The sequence below is a fragment of the Solea senegalensis genome, linkage group LG7, assembly GCF_019176455.1.
Source record: "Solea senegalensis isolate Sse05_10M linkage group LG7, IFAPA_SoseM_1, whole genome shotgun sequence".
NCBI lineage: Eukaryota > Metazoa > Chordata > Actinopteri > Pleuronectiformes > Soleidae > Solea > Solea senegalensis.
This window is the reverse complement of record NC_058027.1, coordinates 14,675,719-14,697,460: the sequence shown is the minus strand read 5'-3', so window position 1 is coordinate 14,697,460 and position 21,742 is coordinate 14,675,719. Positions and strand designations below refer to the sequence as shown.

At 41.0% G+C, this 21,742-nt stretch overlaps 2 protein-coding genes across 2 annotated transcripts; one reads left to right on the top strand and one right to left on the bottom strand.

The window, feature by feature from the left end:
- Nucleotides 1-1,147: 1,147 nt before the first annotated feature.
- LOC122772624 (trans-1,2-dihydrobenzene-1,2-diol dehydrogenase-like) lies at nucleotides 1,148-3,088 on the bottom strand. Its single transcript, XM_044030811.1, has 5 exons — nucleotides 3,080-3,088; nucleotides 2,616-2,868; nucleotides 2,113-2,237; nucleotides 1,839-1,989; nucleotides 1,148-1,462 (listed from the first exon to the last, which is right to left on the bottom strand). The coding sequence occupies exons 1-5, from the start codon at nucleotides 3,086-3,088 to the stop codon at nucleotides 1,350-1,352; spliced, it is 651 nt and encodes a 216-aa protein (XP_043886746.1). The 3' UTR covers nucleotides 1,148-1,349.
- An 8,846-nt stretch (nucleotides 3,089-11,934) lies between these two features.
- On the top strand, nucleotides 11,935-21,042 carry LOC122772623 (matrix metalloproteinase-17-like). Its single transcript, XM_044030810.1, has 3 exons — nucleotides 11,935-11,954; nucleotides 13,355-13,671; nucleotides 20,804-21,042. The coding sequence occupies exons 1-3, from the start codon at nucleotides 11,935-11,937 to the stop codon at nucleotides 21,040-21,042; spliced, it is 576 nt and encodes a 191-aa protein (XP_043886745.1).
- The last annotated feature ends 700 nt before the right edge of the window (nucleotides 21,043-21,742 follow it).

Sequence of the window (21,742 nt, the reverse complement as noted above, 5' to 3'; positions counted from 1 at the left end):
CATACATACATACATACATACATATATATACATATATGCATATATATATATATATATATATATATATATAAAGAGAGAGTATAGTCTTCAGTATAATTCCACTTTGTCTCCATTCCTTTCTCACCAATTCTCTCACACCAGTCTTCAGGCCTCGGATTAATACACCCAACTACAAAACTGCTGTATTTCTTCATTCATTCATTCATTCATTCATTCATTCAGACACTTGTATTGTTCCAGAGTGAATGCTTCCTGGTTTTGTGTGCATGTGCATACTTGCTCTTATTTAGGTGGGGTTGCCGGTGGGGGCGGAGTTATCACAATAGAGCTCCATCAAGAGTTTATTTATCCCACTCCTCCACCAGCCTGAGAGAACAAATTAGTCGCGTTCAAAAATGAGAAGGGCTTCTCCCACAGTGCAGCCCCACCTCCCCCTCCACCACAAGCGTAGTGTCGTCTGTGAAGTGTCCTCTCATATGCCAGCTTTCACTGTATTTAAGTGTATCTGTAAGTGTTGCACTCCTAATCTACTCAGACAATGTTACACTATATATATATATATTATACTTGACTTTTGTGTCTTGTCTCGGGACATCCAATACTACTTATTTTTGTCTGATTATAGAGAAATGTTAGTTTTGGATGTCCTCTCCAGAGGTGTTTGAGATAGTTACTGTATTTGTGTTATTAAACTTGTCGAGGCTTTTAAATTTCTTTGCATTTGGACCATATCTCGGTAAGCACTTAAGAAATTTGTGGGTCAAGAAAGTTGTCTGATATGAAAGAGCACTTTTAGGTTTGTTTATTTTCTAGGGGTTACTGGTGCAGGGATGAAGCTCACTTCTCCCAGATTGATAGAACTCCCATCAGTGATCCACTGTAGCTTTCTTTGTGCATCTAACATGCGTTTGATTGTAATGCTAGAGTCCAACATCTAACTAAATGTAAGGGTGTATTCTATAAAAAGACTAGCAGGGGTCCTGATGTGTCCAACAAGACTGGATTTCCATCAATAAAAGAGATGATCACCTACCTTCACTCTGCCTACTCGTGTTGTGTTGGAGAGTGAGTAACAATGGCACTGCAGTACATTGTACATGAAGCAATGGGTTCAACTGGAGTATATAGAGACTAAGACGAAGCCAAGTAATAATGCAAGTGAAATTTTATTTCAAATCATCAAAGCTCAACAGTGCATTGAGGTTCTGGTTCTATTTAATTAACTTGAAAGAGCTTAATATTCCACGGTTTTTAAGACCACTGACCATTCGTGCTCACAAACAACGTGAATGTAAACTATTGTACGTTATACACTTGAGGTAAATATAGTCTGGGTGTATGTCAAACAGTTAATGGTCCTGGTCCTGGTCATACACCACCCCCACCTGCCTCCGGATCTCATCCTCAACCTCAGCCAGCAAAAGAGAGTCGGCATGAGACATAACTGCACTCTGCTTCAGCCCTACATAGAGAAAACAAGGTGTGAGATATTATACAGTGTATAATGAAGCCTGTGTTAAAGCAGTAAATGGCTATGGAGAGTTCAGTGTTTCTTATGCCACCATGTGTTGGAAGTATGTATTACAAGTATCAGCCCTGAACACAAATCCATGTCACTGTACGGCATAAATATGTCAGTAATACTATGAAATTAACCTGAAAAATAACACTGGAAAATGGAAAAAGATTTTTAAAAATGATCTATTACTTAAAATACTGCACATATGCCCCAGACTTTTCTTTTTAAAAAGTGGATGTCTGCATAAATAATAATAAGTATAAGTGCTGAATTGTATACGATACGGATGCAGAGTGAAATTGGTCAAACATCACCGTACCTTTGAGCAAACACTGTCGAACCTCCTCCGCTTCATAGCGCATCCCCGTACTGTTGATGAAGTTCAGAGGCAAATGCGGCTCTGGCACTGGGTACCGAGTCTCCTCACCATTCACCACTAACGATGTGGGACACCACATGTGGCCAGGGACCTATAAACGGCAACAGTAAATATGTCACTAAAGCATATACAGTACAGTAGATATCCTATTATTTGCATTTCACACTATGCTTCTTTGATGATGTGGCCTGGCCCAGCCCCAATGATGACCTACCCTGATTGTGCCCTTTGTACCTATAATAATGGCATCATTGGGCAGCGGTATCCTCGAGGAGCAAGTGAACACAGCAAATCTGTTCTTGGAGAACTTCAGAGTGACGACCACAGTCTCGTCGACTCCTGGAACAACATGTCAAAACAATATGATTCATTTTCGATGAATAAAAAGAGGTTGGTCGCAGTGTTTACAGGACATTCTAAACAAACGTAATATCAAAAATAAATACACTACATTATCATAGGAGTCTCTTGAAGAAGACGGGAAAAAAAAGAAACGTCTTCAATGACCTCAAGCAAGTTCAGCTCTTTTTATATAGCACGTAGAAACACCGTGACCTGGCTGACTGATACTATTTACAGAGTTTTATTGTGCTCATTGACACAGAAAAGAAGTGACAGTCACAAGTTCAAAGATAAGTTTTATTGTGCCGATACTGTACACTCCCATTTGGAAACAGTGGTAGAGCACACTGGCACAGAAGAGTAACCCAAACTTACCTGTCTCCTGGCAGACTCCTGTGGCTTGTATGCACTCGGGCTTCTCTCCACCATACACCATGCATATGAACTGCAGGCAGTAGATGCCAAGATCGAGCGTTGCTCCACCACCCAGTTCCTTCTGATACGATCTCGGTACATGCATCAAAGGGACACCAAACTCTGATCTGACCATCTGCACCTCCCCCAACTGCTGCTGGGCCAGGAGCCTTCTGATCTCCACAGAGGCTGGGAAGAAACGGGTCCAAACAGCCTGGAGAAAAAGGACAGAACAGGAGGCAGTTCATATAGTTACCATTTTCATTCAAGGGTTATTTCTGGGTTTTTTTGTTTTGTTATATTCAAATTCAAAATTACTTTTTAAGTATTTTCCAGGACCAATTCCCTAAAATTTAAGGACAGACTGCTGACAGCTTAAGATGGGAGGGCAACTTTTAAGAGCTGCTTCTCCCATCGGCGCCCACGTTCTGCATCTGGCCAAGTGATTGTCCTTGAGATCTTGGACGTTTGCATTTCCCAGGCATGACATCATGTTTTGCCTTTTCAATGTGTGCCTTGACGAAATAATCTCCCACATCCACCCATCGCGAGCTTTCAGTCAGAGAATCGGAGGCCTCGTAGGTGTCGTCTGACCTGGAAAAGCAGGTGGCGCCAATCCAGGATTACACTGCACAGAAAAGTGTTGTATGGAGTCCACATCTGCTTGAGGGGACCAGCGTGCACATGCTGCTGTAAGGACCTGCTGTTTTATGACTGGAACGTTGCAGGGGTTGTTTTTTTTTCATCCCTGGCTCTCTTTACCTCTATCTGCTCTACCACTGCCAACCCCACTGCTGCCAATTATTACGCCTTCCACTGCATTGAGCTTGGCCTCACTCGGCTTTGCAAAAATAAAAGGGTGCCCCGTCTTTTCAGTCCAGCGAGACACCTTTCTATTCACAGCTCTCACATTTGTACACAGCAGCTCAAGGAGTCCAAGATTCAATGGAGAGAGAGGGAAAAAAAAGAGATCTATATATGAACCTTGTGGTCTTTTGTGTCGTCTCTCGGCCGGGAACATGGAGCAGGTGTGCTTTTATTGTAAACGTGTGGATTTTCTGATTGATTTCATATTCAGTTACACGTTGCGAGGCCTCCATGTGGTATGGTTTGTCGAACGCATTGATATTCTATACGGTCCTGCTGTTTGAGTGTCATCTAAGGCAAAGTGGTTCAGTGCAAAGCATTAGAAGGATAGTTTCTGTTTCTCTGTTTAATGTGTGAAATATATGGTTACGTCTTATGCTTCGCTCTTTGTGATGTGGTAGACTGGTGTGCAGGTGATGGCTGTGGAAAAAGAAATACTCACACAAACTTTCAGCAATCTCAACACCCTTTACTTCTTCTATTGTCTGCTTTGCTTTTATTTACCCTTTAAGGTTCCTATATTGCTGATGCCCCACAGAGAACATTCAGATTCATCTGCAACAGAAGCACAGATACTTTTACTTTGACATGCAACACGCCTCCATCAACATTTGAGCTGATGCAGTGATCGCAATATAAAACAAAAAGCTTGTAAGTGCACTTTTTCAACACTTTCACCCAGGGTTACGATTATTGCATCTTGACGCCTGTAATGGCAAAAAGTTTCCCCCTTTTATTGCATTATGCTAACAAAATTGAGTTTGCAGGGAGAATGAGAAATTTTCACAAGTGTAAGTTTTATTTCTGCCAAAAGAAAAACACGTCCCAACTCCTCACCACCACAGGATTAATGATAAGTAGAAGCACTATTAAATTAACTTGGTATAAATGCTATTATTTTTCCACTCATTATCTGGACTCTTGAGTATTTTTAATTATACGTGCACATTTTAGGCTTACGTACTTTTCCTTATGGGCAGCTGTTAAATTGCACAAATAATTAATTACACGGGGGGGGGGGATAAGAAACACCAACCTGAAAAGTCCATTTTCTTTTTTGTTTTGTTTTTTCAAAATAAGAGCAGGAACAACTTCTTTCAGATTACCACTGTTGGCATGGTATTTGTGGAGAAATAAGAAAATGATCTGGTAAATATCTTTGTGTGTATTTTTATGTGGAAAAGTCAATGTTACACTCGTGTGTTGCTGAACCCAGAATAATACAACTACTGTTTCACTGTAGTTCCAAAGCCCATTCAAGTGTGAGCTTCTACTTAAGGAAACACATTAAAAGGAAAATATCCCACAAAATCATTAATTGATCTGATTTAAACAAATCCAATAGAGCGAGGCTGTGTGATATTATTTCCGTCAGTTATTAAATGTGGAAAACATCAAGTTTGAATTTCATTTTAAATCGTTTATAAGTAAGGATTTGGCAATAAAATAATTTTTGTGATATAATGATTCTGTAAAATGTGAATGAATGTGGCTCATTCTAAACCATTAGAATTGTGATTCTGTGTTATTTTGTTGGTTCTGCTATCCGTCATACTGAGATGGCTTTGAGTGAAATGATTCATGTTTTGCGACTGTTATTTTCTGCCAATTATGGAATTGACTATTTAAATTTATAGTGGTGTAGCTGTCTGCAGGAGCACAAAGCTGTCTTAGATAATCAATGATGTAATATTTAAAGCAGTTGCACATAATACTGCCCAGGTGATATTACCAAGCTGTTATTACATTATCATAAGCTATTACGTGGTGATTAATTATAGAAATAAGATGTTATTACTGTACTGTTATGTACCTATTGCTACCACATTATCACTATATTGTTATACTGTATTTTAAAGTGTTTCCAATTTTGGGCCTCTCTTTCTATTTACACCTTCATGCAGCTCCCATCAGCTGGAAACAAAACCCTTTTCACTCTCCTCTTTTTCTTAGCCTTGCTGTTTTCTCATCTTCCATCCTCAGCTTGTCAGTACAGCACCACAGAGCAAGATTTACACGCTGTCCATGACTGCCTGCTCAGTAGTGTCAGAGGGGCTCTTTGATTTAAGCAGTTCTTTATGTAGGTATTATATTTGATTGATGTGGAAACGTCTGACAGTACACTCTGTTCTCAGATATTTATTTGTGAGTCACTGATGCACACTGTGTCGCTTGCTTAACAGCCCCTTAGCCACTGATGGCTCCTGCTGTACGCCGCAGCTAAAAACACTTACATCTGCACTTTTTTTTAACCTCCAAACTCTGCTGGCTCGTGTGATTATCACTCTCTAACCGCTCATCAGTCACAGTCACGTGGAAAATAAACATTTCACGCTGTGATCACACAGGCCATCAGCCTGATCAGCTTCAAGTTTATTGTTTCCGTGTTGAGCAGAGAAAACTACACAATGAAATTATCTCCAACAGTGTTTCACATGAAAGCCTCACCACAACCTTTGACTGTCATTAGTGTTATCTATCTATCTATCTATCTATCTATCTATCTATCTATCTATCTATCTATCTATCTATCTATCTATGCTAAATAGCCAACGAGCCAGCTAACTATCATCTATCTATCTATGCTAAATAGCTAACTATCATTTATATATTTACGCTAAATAGCCAACTAGCCAGCTAACTATCATCTATCTATCTATGCTAAATGGCTAACTATTATCTATCTATGCTAAATTGCTAACTACCCAGCTAACTATCATTTATATATCTATGCTAAATAGCTAACTATCATCTATCTATGCTAAATAGCTAACTACCCAGCTAACTTTCATCTATCTACCTGTGCCAAATAGCTAACTATCATCTATCTACCTATGCCAAATAGCTAACTATCATCTATCTACCTATGCCAAATAGCTAACTAGCCAGTTAACTACCATCTATCTATCTATGCTAAATAAATGGTCTATCTCAGTGTGGGTTCAGTTCAGTTTGGAACAGGCTTTGAATTTGACTGACTGGAAAGAACAGCTTTATTCGTCAAATGGTTGACAGGAACATAATATGAGGTCCATGACGTATAATGTTTATGTCTATGTTTGTTTGTTACAGTTTATGCGGAGAGAAAAAAAGACAGAACAAATGGATTAAAAGGGAAAAAAACGCCAGCGAGAACTTGATGAGGACGAGCTCTTTAATAAACATGAGCTCTGACCGCAGTTGGTCGCTTGATTAAAACATAGTCAATGAGGTTGTTTAAATAGAAAAAAAATTTACAGAATCCCTGCTATGGTGGGTAATGTCATTCAGATGGAGTGGAGGCGACCATTGAGGAATGACCAAGTGGCAACTGGTCGCGGTGTCACCTGTAAAAGCCTGAGATTTGCGATTGGGTCGATGACAGGTCGAGGTTTTGCAAGTAAGACATTTACGGACGTCACCTGCTACCAGACACAGATTGGATGATACCAGCTGTCAATCACACCGATGTCCAAATTTCTAATTTATATTCGAACGTGGGATGCTTCCTACCGTATCAAATGACAGTGTCAGCTGCAGTTTGCAGCAGCGGGGACAACATACAAGCAACTCTACTGTACATGAGGTAGACTCTACTGTCTCCCCTCTCTCTGCAGATTTATAGTGCCCACCGCTTCCGTGGGGAGCTGTCTCATAAATACCTGTGTGCAAACACACAGCACTCACACATAATAATGTAAATAACAGAGAGCCACACTCAGGGAAATGTTGTGATTTTCATACATTAGGCTAAATTCTCCATGGGCAAGAAGAGTCACCCCCTGGTGGCTATCCAGTCTTACTTCCTAATTAGCCTCCACCGTCAAAAACCTATATTCTATGCACTTAACACTTCTGCACTTCCCTGGAACTCCTCACTTTACATAAGAGGCAGGGCACCAATCCAATGCGCCGACCTTGGTTGATGACAATTCCAAACCAATACACACACATTTGGATGCAGATACACGGCTACACAATGACAAAACAGTGCTCTCTGCCTCTCCATCTTTTCTCTCTCATCAACATTCTCACACATACGCGCACCGCTACACAGATATACACTGTCGCCCTCCCTCGTTCCTCTGAATTAGGACTAATAAGCGGTTGAGCTATTTGCAGTGACCTTGGCTAACAGTGGGGGTCATGCATTCAGTCAGTGTGAATAAATTGACTGTGTAGCCACATTTTAGTGAACAATTCAAGGCATGAAAAATTCATACTTTACCTTAAGGATAGGTGATCTGATCAGATTGTGTGACCTGTGGCATAAATTTCCACCTTAATGAGGAAAATTAAAAAAAAACTGCTTCCTCACGATTACTGATACTTTGTGACAGTGTTATGTTGATATGGAGTTGTTTGCTATTTAACGCATTGCATTTGCTGCTTTAATAGACTCATTTTAATCAGTGGGAGCGTCCATAACAATTATGCTAACTGCAGCACAATACGCCGCTCGGGTTTTGAGTGTATGAAGATGATGAAAACGTCAGTTAATTAAAAAAAAACAAAAAAAAACATAGGGACTTAGTGATTTAACCAGCAAGTCACATCAGTTCTTGCAACCAGAAACCTATTGGTCTTATTGGACAATACCAGCTGTTATATACGATGTGTAATATACGATACCCTTAACTTCTTGGGGTTGGTCATAATATTGATATGGTGACATATCATAGTCCTTCTTCGCACAAATCGATACACCAAGGTAAATATCGATACTTTATTTGACAAATGAAGACGCTCTAAAGTAAACAGTCCCCGCCAGTTTGAGACCGGGCATCACTACTTCATGTCTCCTCAAGGGGGCGCTGTTCAAATGAATGAGCGGAAACTTGGGCAGAAGTTGCCTGGCTGAAGAAGGGGGATAATAGAAGAGAAAGCTACGTTAAGAGATGCTCCATGCACTTTTAACTTTTCATAGACGTTTTGTTTTCTTCAGTTAAGACAAATATTGCGATGTATCGCTATAGGATTGTCGTGCAATATATTGATAATCACAGAATTGTTGTATCGTGATAATATTGGTATTGTGGACCATGTATTGTGTATCACTTTGTCAGGTACCATTACTGATGTTATAAATCAAGTGAGAAATAGGAACATTTTCCTATAGACCTCGTATATAGTCCTTTTACAAACCAGCAAGAGTCGCCCCCAGTGGTTAACATGGACTTCACTTCAACCAGAAAACAATGTCCAGTTTTATTTACGGTCTTTGGTTAAAAAGTGAACATGTTCATTTACCTCATTGTAAATGAACATGTTCATTTTTTACACAACATTTACTGGATCATTATTGGTGTCTCCATAGACCCTATAACTGCTTCCAGCCATGGACTCAAGTTTGGACATTTTCCAGATATTATCACAAAGGGGCTGAATGTGACACCACAAATGTCTGCAAGAGTCACTCTGGACACTCTCCAGAGTTACTCCTGCCAGCTGCCCCGTCATATCTCTTGGAAAAAGATCAAGCCACCTCTCGCTATGATGCTGCAAACACACCTGACTCGGATAATCTCCCACTGCTTTCCTCATACATGAATGTCAAACTTCAGAGGATGTCCGAAACCCAATGCTCCAGACATGGTCTGAAGTCCGTGTCTGAAAACTGAGTGCATGACAGAATAATAAGGTTGTTGTGGAACCCTTCATCTTTAAGGTTGACATAAGGTTTAAAAAGGAGAACAAGAAAGCTTTCAAAAAAAGCGTTGTAGTCCGATTTAGCAGTGAAGAAAATACTGCCCCAGTATCAGTTACATTTGAGTGGGTGAACTTTATTGCAGAGCACAGGTAGCTGTAATAAAATGAAGATTTATTGGGATGATGAGTGTTCGGGCAGACAAAGGCTGAGGGCAAAGAGGTAATGGTGTTTTTTTGCGGGACGGAGCCAAAGAGGGTTGAGCTGCGAGAGGAGTTGTGTGACTAACCAGCAGGCAAGAGAATGAGTTCAGGAGCAAGGGGGGGGCACACTGAGGCAGGTGTAGAAGGCAGCGAGACAAGCAGGGAAACATCCTGAAGCTCGAGGAAACAGTGTATATTAAGAAAAGAGAGAAGAAAATACCATTTGAATTGCCCATTATTTGCCTTTAATGAGCGAGAAGCTAACATATGTCCATTCAGCTGAAGTTTCTAATGCACAAAATCTAATAAATGTAAACCCTGCAGATGTGGGAGGGTTGGTAAATTTGCACTTTTTTTCCTCTCCTCCTCAGAAAATCTCCATTATAATACTTTTTATACTTCCCCAAGGCCTGTGACTCTTGTGTCTTTATTTGGCCATAATACACTGTTGTATTTAAGAGGGGAAGAGGGAAGAAATGTGGGGGAAAAAAAGGCAGTTAAAGGTATGAGGTTTATCACCAAATCAAACAAAACGAAGTAAAACATATAAAATGACCAAATATCGTGAAATGGCTAAGCAGTAAGCAGTGGTAATTGGGAGCACATGTGATACAGAGACGGAGCAAAGACGGCGGCAGTACAAGTGTTTCCTTGTGAGAAGTGGTTTTAAAGATTAAAGAGCTCTTGCTGGTGTGAGCTCCTCTGGCAGGTGCTCAGAAGTCTGACAGTAAAGGTCCGGTCACCCTCAGCTACAAGCTGAGTCGTTGAAACAGCTGCTGCTCCGGCTCATGTGGGGATGAAAGGCCTGAAATGTAGCTGGTGGCAAAAGTTGTGACTCGAGAACTTACTCGGTATAGCTCTTTGATCTCTATTTTTTTTTAACTCCTGAAAATAAAAACATCATCAGGTCATGCGAGGTTAAACCTGGCTTTGAACCGGATTCCACTATTTAAGATGTCTTGTTGAGGGAACTGGATGAGTTTTGTTATCTTTTGCACGTGAAACTCAGCTGCAGGTCGACTCTCTGCAGACCTGGCACAAAGGAGGCGTTTCATCACTTAATAATGTGTGTTATTGTCGATATATCTCATTTCAATAACACAGCTTCAAAGGCTGTACTCAAAATGTAATGCTCATAATAATGATGTGTGATGTAATAAGTTAAGTGATAAAATGAATTGAATAAATTGACTTGAATCAATCCTTTAAAGTAAGCACCGCTCAAATAAAGTGCATGCTTTTGATTGACATTAGGGCTGCGTTTGAGTGTTTTCTCAATAGTTAAAACCATTTTTCTGATTTGCATCGTCTTCAATTTTAATATTTTCTGCTTTCTTTGTACCATATAACAAAGAAATCATTAAAAATTGAATTAAAGACATTTGGGAACATCATCATTTACACGTTTGGTAAACACCGATCAACATTTTATGCCATTTAATGGACCAAACAAGTACTCGACGAATCGAGAAAATAATCTGCAGATTGTGTTTTGCAGAGGTGCACTTTGCATTACCGTAATTACCACTGTTTCTGAACAACCACATGTCAAAACCAATGTGTGGTTATGACGGTAAATTCACGCGTGCTGTTGCAGGAAGCCGTTGAGAAATAGACAAATTAGACAAAGAGAGTTGCAAAAATGCCTGCCCACATATTTTCCATTTAGCCTGTTTTTGGACAAGGAGACAAAAACTCAAACAAAAATTTACTTTAAAGATGCTTTATACTGTTCAAATGTCAAATTTAACACGCCAAAACTTTTAGTTTTTCTTCATTTCAAATTGTTAATACACTATTTTAACATGCAGTAAATTACTGTAAATTCCAATAAAAATGGACAAAACCATTAACTCACTGGGCATTTTCTGGCCCTTTCATGGTTAAAAGAAGCAAAAGATTTGGTTTTAAAGGGTTAAAAAGTCAGAGTTAAAATGTAGATTCCTTGTACATTCATTCATTGTCTAAATCATTTAGACAACAGTTAAAATGATGTAAATCAGCTTCCTGTCTAAAATCCATGCTCATTTTGTCCTTCACGCACAAATCCTTCAAATAAACGTGACCTCGTACCTTTTAATTTTGCAGATAGTTAAAAAAAATAACTTTCACAGCCATTTTCAAGGTCAGAGACATCCCATCAAACATACTTTAACTTCTGTTAACGTTTATTGGGTTCATTATTTAACACTCGCGCCAGTGAATTAGATCACTAGAAAGTATTAGAAAGTATTTTTCTTACGAAATAAAAAAAATTTCATCCAGTCAAAGGCTCCATTAAACGAGCGTGATCTGAAAGGAGACAGGTCTTCTCTTCGCTCGCATGTCAATGTTTGAGGTCAAGTATAAAGATGGTGAAATGTATTTTACTTTTCCAGGAAAATTGAGGCAATTTAAAGGCCCAGTGCGTAAAAATTAATTACATTTTATGATGAGACTCTGCTTCCACAGTCCAAATTACATATAAATCCTTGTCCATGTGGCATGTCTTTTTTTTTTTCATCCGACCTTTTCTGTACGTGTCCCCTGTGTGGACTAACAACAACACGCTTTTTGTTCTTTTTGGTCAAAAGAGACAATAAAGATGACGGTCACCGTGAGGAGGTCTGCTGGTTTCCACAAATATACGAGTCAGTTTTCACAGACGACAATGACACATAAAAGAGCACAAACTCCAGGAGAGGAAATCACAATCGCTGCTAGAATGGAATTCGAGTGGAGCGCTCGTCTACTACAGACAGAGCTGCCAGCGTGTGTGTGTGTGTGTGTACACAAGAAAGAAAGTGAGTTATTTTTTTTAAAGCAGTTGTACACAATTACAAACCTAATTATGGGTTGTACGTTTCTGCCCATAGACCTTCATGGAATTAGTGTCAGTATTTTCAAACGACACTTTTTAAAGGCGACATAGACCGGAAGCTCCAATTAACGCTGTTTTTGTGTGTGTATCTGCGTCATTACCTCGTTTATGAAGCCCTAAAGTTTCAGAACAATCAGTTGAGCTAACGCTGAGTAAATAGTGTTGTATTGTTTTCCTGGGCTCTGCGAAGCGGATCGGCACTTCCGTAATTTGATGTCGTCATCAGAAATCCTCACCACGTCTCCTGGTGCGGGCACTAGTCCGGGCACATCCGGTTGCGTACATTCAACCGCAGAAGAAGAAGAACTACTCTCGTTGTAGCTGCTGAGATGCAGAGCATCCACCTTGCCAGAGGGGGAGCTGTGTATCTGAGAGCTGGCCTATCTATTACGTCACTTCCAGGTACCTGGCCAATCACAGGACAGTAGGTAAGCTCTCGTTGGCTGGCCAATCACAACACAGTCCACGTTCTGGGGGTGTGGTTTTGGTCTGAAACAGCGCGGCTGACGAGAGCGTCAGTGAGGAGATATTTTGATCGGCTCGTTTGCAGCGATTAGGAGGTTTTTAACCATGAAAACAAGTTAATATATATAAGTAGACCTCCATAACTAACATATATGTGTGATACAAGCATTCTATGTCACCTTTAAAAAGCAAATAAAATATCGATTTAATCATTCAAAAATATCGTATTTTATTGTTTGAAAATACTCTTCTTCTTTGCGCTCCGTGATTTTGTTTTTTGCGCCATGGTTTGTGGGCGGGCCTTAGGAAGCAGGCCTTGCTGATTGGCTACTGAGTTTTGGAGTGACAGCTCCATGGACTGGGAGTGCGTCTGGAACTCGTTCCCCGTTGACATCCGACAAAATAATTTGTCTGTAAGTATCTAACGTTTATAAACTGACACAAGTTGGACACTTCTGAATTATTTTGTCGGATGTCGACAGGGAAAACTTGGGGAGCGAGTTCCAGATGGACGATGAATGATTAAATCGATATTTAGTTTGCTTCTTAAAAAGTGTTGTTTTCTCCGTTAATGCTAATTCCATAGACCCTCGCATACTGGACTTTCATGAGATGTGTAGGTACAGAGGACAATTTAAATATGTACATAGAATTTAAGATGGTTTTATACCAATAATAGTTTCTTTCTCTTTTCTTTGTGTTCCTTCAGAGTGAGAACCTTCCCTAAGGATTCAGCCTTGCTGGGCAGGGACACCGTCCGGGCCCTCATGTACTACGCCTTGAAGGTCTGGAGCGACATCGCGCCCCTCAACTTCCACGAGGTGGCCGGCAGCGATGCGGACATTCAGATCGACTTCACCAAGGCCGACCACGATGACGGATACCCCTTCGATGGGCCCGGCGGCACCGTGGCACACGCGTTCTTTCCCGGCGAGAGGTTCACAGCCGGAGATACACACTTTGATGACGACGAGGCGTGGACCTTCAGATCACCAGGTGAATGCACAAGCGCTTGAATACGCATGTATCGCATTCATTAGTGGGAGAAGTTAGAAAATGGAAGAGGGAACGTGGATATTCTGGGAAGCTTGTCTCCAAAAATGTCTCCGAATCTCTCCGCGCCGTAAGAAGCTGCAACGCTGCAAAGGCAGGAGATTTAAACCGTCACTGTCAAGCAAAATGAAAGAGCGCCTCCACACTGTTTGAACCCCTTCCGCTTGCAATGGTTTCTGCATCTGAAAACTAGAACGCTGACTGCTTTTTTTGAGGGGGGGGGGAGCCACGCTGCGCCTCTCTACCTTTTATTCATGCTCCAGATTCAGTGATTAATAATGAATGCGTTAGAACAATCAATGTAACATGGCTTCAGGTACAGGACACAGTGGGGGATAAAGCAGTGGTAATTAAGCAGGCATAAAAGTTGTCATTTCATTTTCCTCTTAGCAAACAATCACTTCAAATATCATGTTTCTTTTAGCGATTCATGAAAGAAGCGGAATTTTGCTTATGTGATGGTCTCACCTGATGGATACACTTTCATCACAATTAGTCTCTTAATGTTTCTCAACAGACGGCAAAGAATAAGAGCGAGAGAAAAGCACAACTTTACGAGGTATTCTTACCTGACAGCGAAATGTCTCCTTTGATTCGTGGCAATGAGTGAGAGTAATATGTCTCTTCAAGGCCTCAAAGCTACACTAATCCACGAGGTCAGCTAACAGCTGCTCCTATGGCAATCGATAGAAGAGTGATTTGGACACAATGACACAGGGATGAGATTCACAGAGTTGTGGGCACACGGAAATAGCAGTCTGTCTAGTGAAGAGGAGGTGGAAAGTCGCCTCGTCAAGCAAGTGAGCTTTTAATGTACTCCGGTCTTTCCATTTTGTAAGTCTTTTTTTTCTTACTTTGCGCTGCACTTACAGAGACATATTTCTCTATGTTGTCTTTATTTCTTGGCAGCCGTAGTTAGCACGTTGAAATCTTTGACACAGTTGTCTCCTGAAATGTCATATGGCTCAGAATGAATTAAGTTAGAGGATTAAGACGGATAGCGCTGGGACTTCACAACACGACGGCTCTCAGATTGAATCCAGTTCGATCGTGGAGATCAGGGGCGCAAACTGATTTTTCTGCCATTTAACAAAAAACGTGGGAGACCCACAGACACAACGCACTTTGTCAACGATTTTCAGTGTTTTAATCCTGAGAAAGCGCGGATCCAGACTCCAGACACTGGACCACACGCTTTCAGGGAGGAGTGTCCAGGGGATTCCAGGGATTTGGGATCTCACAGAAACCCCCCCTTGTGATTTAACTGTCTGTGTCATCAGTTCGTAGCTGTTTTGTATGCAATGTGTTGTGCGGAGAAATGCAAAAAAATACGGATGAATTCATGGCTGAGAAGATGGAATTAACTTGGTTTATACTAGTTACGGTCGTAAACAAGTACGTAACATCCGTTTCCCGTCAACTCACTCTCATTGGATATCTTGAGGTTTTGCTCATGCTCCAATCGCTGTTCAGACATAAATCTATCATCCATCCATCCATCCATCTTCTACCGCTTTGTCCTCCACATGAGGGTTCAATCTCAGCTGACATAGGGCAATAGGTGGGGTACATCCTGGACAGTTCGCCAATCCATCGCAGGGCCACAAAGAGACAAACCATTCAATCTCACACTCACACCTATGGTCAAGTGTCCGATTTACCTAATCACATGGGGAGAACATGCAAACTCCAGGTAGAATTGCACTTAGTAAATGTAAAACTTATGATTTGAAATCGGGAAGACTCTGATGCCTCCGATGACGTTAAAACCGCGTGTTTTAATCCCTCACACTACAGGATAATTTGGCCAATAATCTGTTTAAATCAACCTAAAATCAATAGACACACGATTGTCGGAAGGGCCAGATCGGGACCTAAATCTGTCCAAATGTCCTCTCGTGTGGTATAGCGATATCTTGAAAAAATATGTTCCACTTACAGATCACAAACCATTCACTCTCCTGCACCAAATTCCATAAAGAAAATCTGCATTTTTAGCCTGTGGGAACACAGGAGCTGTCGATCTCCGCTGATGCTTTGGTAGGTTTGTGTGGCTTAGGCAAATCTGGACACACACCGAAATCACAAAATGACATGATTTGAACTCGCTGACAGGCAGCAGTGGATTAGCAACTGCTTTGTGGCTGTAATTTAAAATCGTAGATTTTCTCCACGGACTTTGGTGCGGGAGAGTAAGAGGAAACTTAACTCTCCCTTTAATAAACAATGCTGTTGATTATGAAAGGTCCTCCTCCTCTCCTCAATAAGCGCTTGTAGCAGCAGAGTGTGCTATGATGAAGTTTGGACACGCGTTTGAAGCCCGGTTATAGCTGTCGACCACAGCTCGGTCCACTTCAGTGAGACCTCTCCACAGTCCAGTGTGAGGACATGATGCCTTAATACCGCACTCGTTCACTGCATTAACGGCACAGATGGGAGTTTGATTAATGGGAGCAGGGAAGAGGAGGGAGGGAGGGAGGGAGGAGTCGGAGGCGTTTCCTTTATTTATCGACGGCAATCTATTTCTGTCTTTTGAACAACGCTAACACAGACTATAGTTGATTTAAGCGGAGAAATAGAACAAAGAAAACCTGATTCTCCTCATAAATTCTTCAGCGGCGCGGTGGCAGACAGCCATAGGGTTAAAACACAGCGCTTTGACTGAGAGTGAAAGGTTCCTGGCTGTGAATCCTCTTCCCCCTCGTTAGATGTTTCTGCTTCCGAGGCTTCTTTCTTGAGCAGTGAGATGTATACCGAAATAAAACACATCCGACTTTTGCTCTTTGGCTGTGCCTAAATAACCCCTTCTGTTTCTTTCCCACGGCCAATCAGTGTCAACAAAAACAAGGCCACGCTGTTTAGCGGTGTTTTGATTTGCAATCTTTCTGACACTCATACTGTTTCTGACCGTCTTCCCCAACGTGTTTCGCAATCTGAAACTCACCTCTGGGTCCAAACGCTGCTTTACTAATTGTGGAATTTCAACTTTCTTTTGACTAAAGCAGGAGTCTCAAGGTCAAGTGACCTGGGGGCCACTGAGCACTGAGTCTGGTCAGGAGGGGCCCGGTCTATTTCCCAACTTTTTATGTCAAACATATTGCAATAGCAATATTTTTGATGATATTTCACATGGAACAATATATATAACTGAAAAATAAAAATGTATTCATGGTGTAAAGTTAATCTTCATGCAGAAATAAATGCAAATTCTAACTTGGTATGAAGTGGTGGGCCACAGGAAATCAACTGGATGTGGCCGCATGTGGCCCACAGGCCGCAAGTTTGAAACCCCTGGACTAAAGCACCAGAAATCATAATTGCAGTAGATGCTACTTTATTTCTCAGTATCACAAATGCAGTTTTGATCAGATTTATACTCTTTATTTGACATGAATCTGATTCTGATAAAGTTGCTACGACACTTTTTATTTGCTTAATTCACCACAAGCAAGCAACAATGCTGTATCTGGAGCCTGAGTTATGTTTTTATTTAGCTTTACATGAAAACGATTACCTGCTGCGAACATAAATGGTGATGCTGATGATTGAGGTAAGCCCACTGCAGGCCATGAAACCTTTAAAAAAACTACTTATTAAATGAACTTTAAATTGAACAATTAACACACACTACTGACGCAGACCAAAGTCAAAGAAGGAGAAGTTGTGTTCAAATGCGCAGAAAAACAGGTGAAAGGGGACAGTTACGACGTCTAATTCAACCAACCGATTTGGCACGGAGGATTCTGTTTATGTATTTATTTATTTATTCATTGATTCATTGATTGATTGATTGGTTGGCCAAAGAGATTAAGATCAATAAACTGCAGGACAGATAGTCCAAAGATAAGAGCGTCATCCATCTGTTGTGTCCTTGTTCTGCCATAGAGACTTTTGGGAAAAAGCTTTCACGTCACATGACTTTTTCTACAAAAAAGAAAGTAAGAAAAGAAAAGTGGCGGAATTACAGACATTTTCGGCAGCAGGCTGTTACTCAAATTTCTGTGGACGTCACATAAAAAAAGCTCCTGCAATAATAATAATTTGAACTTCATTATAGAGTCGAAAGCTTTTGTCTGGACAGAGATCAATTTCATCTCAAATTAAATTCACCCACGTCGACGTAGCCACAGTGGCGGCATTAAAACACTGACAGAGAAACACAGGGCTAATGTTTTGTTGAGTAGTGCGGCAGAAAGTATAAATTTTAATGGCTTCATCCTCTGATGAATGAAATCCATGAAATGAAAAGACAATGAATGTGCCGTCCCAGGCCTTGGTATCACCTGCTTTTAAAAAAACAATCATTAACCTCAAATATTATAATGGAAATATGGAGTTGAGAGTGACTACAGCGCAGAGTGCCGCGCGGTCACAGCACTACAGGGACACATCAAACGAGAAGCATAGCCCTCGGCGAGAAGCGCTTCCACTTCTTTTCATCAACGCTGTCCTTATTAAACTTTTAACCAAACGCTACAGGCAGTGTTTGTAGCAATCTGGATTCATCGTGTAAAAAGGAGCCCCTTAGTTTGCTGTGCTTCAGAATAACAGATTTTTTTTTATTTCTTTTTAATACAGTTTAGTCGTCGTATATGTGTCACCGATCGCGCCCTCTGCGCTGCAGTGATGTCAAATGGTTGATAAATTATTATTTTTGGATTCTTGTGCCATACGCCCAGTCTCGGTTATTTAGAGACGCAGACCGGCAATCCAGAGTAGAACATAAGTTACAAATATTATTAAACAAATAAACCTTTCTGACATTTTCCTCCAGGCTTTTCAACTCATGGGTAGTAAACTTTCAGACAAATCTCAAACAAACATATCATGCTGTCTGCATCGGTGCGCCATGGCATTCAGTCAAGGTCTACTTAGCCTGTCTCAATTTCACTTAATTCATGTAATCCAGACAAAATATACATATATATATTTATTTATTTATTTATTTTTAAATTTGCCAACCTTGAGGGCAAAGTGAAGGATTCCTGTTCTTAGCTGAGCAAATTAAGACCTCTGACTTCTAAATAAGTTGCCTTTAACACTTAGTCCCATAGTAAATTGCTGTGGGAATAATACTGAACTCCTTATATGGACATCCTGGGGGGCGTGTGTGTGTTTATAGGTCACATATTCAGGCTTTAAAAAATGTGTTTATTTCATCTTCTTATGTGTTTTAGATCGCGTTGTTAGGAGTGATCTAAAATAGCAATAACTGTGCAGAAGTCACAAAATTAGACCGTATTTTTCTTCTTTTTGTTCATAAAAACAAGCCGACTTTGAACTGTGACATATTTCCAAATGTTATTCGAATAGCCTCTGTATATATTGTACGTTTATATATAGTAATGGAAAAAAAGCAGCCAAAACGCTCTGTGTTCTGCGAGTTAAGACCTCTGACTTCTAAATAAGAAGCACGGCAATTCTGCTTGCTTTTAAATATACTATAAAATAACCTCCCCAAAAAGGCTGTAATCTCGTTTGTCTAACGAGAATTGTGTCATTTATTCCAAAGGAAAATCTTGTTCAGACATTTTAAGCAACATATTCCACAGTTGACCCGGGAATCCAGTCATGTTCTCTACGGAATCTGCTATTTCACACTGTCTCTTTCTGCCATAGGTGTCTCAGTCGATCGCTCAGCTCCAACTGGCATTAGGATTTTTTGATTTTTCAGGTCAACCCTCGCACGGACCGTAAAATACAATGACACGGTGCCTACTTAGTTCCGAACCCTTGTTCTCTCTCACCCTCAATCCCTCATCCTTTTGATCCACCCTTCCTCCCTGCGCCGTGTGCGCCGGCACAGATTAGAGTTGGCACTTGACTTTGCGAGTGTCCCAGGAGTTTGTGAGCACAAGTGTGCGTCTCAGATTGTCCCTTTGTCTTTCCGCGGCGCACAATGCTGAGATGTTCCAGAGTCCGGGCTAACGTGAGGTTAACAGTAGGCAGTCTTGAGCCTAGCCACCCAGGAACTCTAAGCCAGCTTGGCTTGACACACCAGCACTCCCATTTTTTTTGTTTTTTTTTTTTTTTTTTTTTGCAAATCCAAATCTCCAAGCCAGGGGTTTTGTTTTGCTTCACAGCGCCAGACAAGGAGTTTTGGAGGCTTTTCCTTTTCTTTCTTAGCCGAAACATCGAGGGGGAATGTGCTTTAACAGCCTGCAGCCTCTTAAGGTGTTTTTTTTTCTTTCCCCCCCTCTCTGCGCTCAGGTTGTGATTGGCAGCCCAAGGACTCAGGCAGCATTACCGTAGTTATCTCACCACACCACATGCCTAACAGCACTCACAGCCACCAGAGCCGTCTGTCATGCCTCTTAACTTACAACGTACAGGGTTCACTCATACAGGAAAGGATAAACATGCAAATGGGGGTCGCGCACGTCTGACACGAGTCGCAAACGTTAAGCGGCAAAGGTGATCTGTCTGTCTGTCTGTCTGTCTGTCAGAGCTGAGAGAGCTTAACGCTTAGACTGGCAGCGTTTGCTCGTAAATATGAAACGGGATAATGTCGTGTCACGTTGGAAAATTGAATTACCTTGTTGTTTACTAAAAGGATTGGAGGTTTATTTTTGTTTGAAAGTGAAGAGTGAGGGGGAGGAGCTGTTCTGAGGATTGAGCCATTTATTCCAGTACCTGTTTCAAGCTTGAATTTATGAGTATACAAAACCTTCATAGACAGAAATTGGTGCACAGCTGATATTCAGCATACATTCAGAAATATTCTCTGTTGATATTTGAGGTTAAACACACACACATCCTGTTTTCTGCACGTTGTTTCCTCTTGAGAAAGCACCTGGAGAGCACAGTCCTCCACCAAGGCCACTCACTTCTCACAATTCTGTTTCCGAATCACCAGCACAAAATGTAAAATGTCTTCCTGTCTACCTTCGTCAGAAAATCCCATCCAAATATGTCCTTAACTTTTTTTGAGTTGTTCATAAACGGAGAAACATAACCTCACTGTAAATGCCTGATTCTGGCCCTTTAACTATCATTTATATAGCCTATAAGTTATAGGAAACACACGATATCGCTGTTCGTTCAAATGTTCTCCTTCCGTCTTTCTCTCCTTCAGACTCCCACGGGATGGACCTGTTTGCGGTTGCAGTCCACGAGTTTGGTCACGCCATCGGCCTGGTCCACACTTCGGCTATAGAGTCCATCATGAGACCGTACTACCAGGGTCCGGTAGGAGACCCTCTGAAGTACGACCTGCCCTATGAAGACAAGGTCCGCTGCAGTGGTGTGCCCATTTGGCACGAGGAAAGTAATGCAAACGGCAAATCACATCTGAGACACTCCAAAATGCCTTAGCAACACTTTCTAAATGTGTGAACCTCACTGGTGGATGTAGCGTTTATGGCAATGTGGGTGGATGATATGCTGAAGTATTGCTTTATCAAGGCCAGCACAATAGCTAGAGTTGGAAAGGGAGGGGAATGGGTGATAGAGGAGATGAACAGCCAAAGGAGCATGAGTAATGTTACTGTCTATTCTGTATAAGCTAACACCTGCACAGGGTCAGAGAGAGAGTTACTGTGACTGAAACAGTGCAGTTGCAGATAATGCAGTTGATTGCACTGGTGTAATAACAAAAAGCATGGTGAATGAATCATGATGGCTGAACAAAGTATTGAAAAGAACACGTCGTGGATCACACAACTGGCAGTTTATAGATTTAGGATCATGTATGAAAAATGAGAACAAGGGAATTGTTGGATTAATTGTTGGAATTTTTTTGTCTTCTGTCATTGTAAAGTACACTCAGGGTTACAAACTTCATTCGGTTATACAGGCTAACACAATACATAAAAACAATTGAATTGTATATCTGTTTATGTTTGTTCACATTTTAATTGCACTTGTTAGATGCACTTGAAAAGTAGTGTTCTGGAGTCACTCTGTCCTCTGTCTGACTGGCGGCTAAAGTGGTAAACTAAGCAGATCATAAGGGATGAGCAGACGCAGACAAGAAGACACACATTGTTCAAAGGTTTATACTGTAGCTGCTAAG

What these genes read in the sequence shown, in the direction of transcription:
- LOC122772624 (XM_044030811.1), bottom strand. An exon ending in GTACAAAGGGCACAATCAGG is followed by an intron (nt 1,990 to 2,112) that starts GTAGGTCATCAT and finishes TGCCGTTTATAG; the next exon opens with GTCCCTGGCCACATGTGGTG. An exon ending in TCGACAGTGTTTGCTCAAAG is followed by an intron (nt 1,463 to 1,838) that starts GTACGGTGATGT and finishes TTCTCTATGTAG; the next exon opens with GGCTGAAGCAGAGTGCAGTT.
- LOC122772623 (XM_044030810.1), top strand. Translation starts at nt 11,935, where the DNA reads ATGACGGTCACCGTGAGGAG. An exon ending in ATGACGGTCACCGTGAGGAG is followed by an intron (nt 11,955 to 13,354) that starts GTCTGCTGGTTT and finishes TACCAATAATAG; the next exon opens with TTTCTTTCTCTTTTCTTTGT. An exon ending in GTGGACCTTCAGATCACCAG is followed by an intron (nt 13,672 to 20,803) that starts GTGAATGCACAA and finishes TCTCTCCTTCAG; the next exon opens with ACTCCCACGGGATGGACCTG.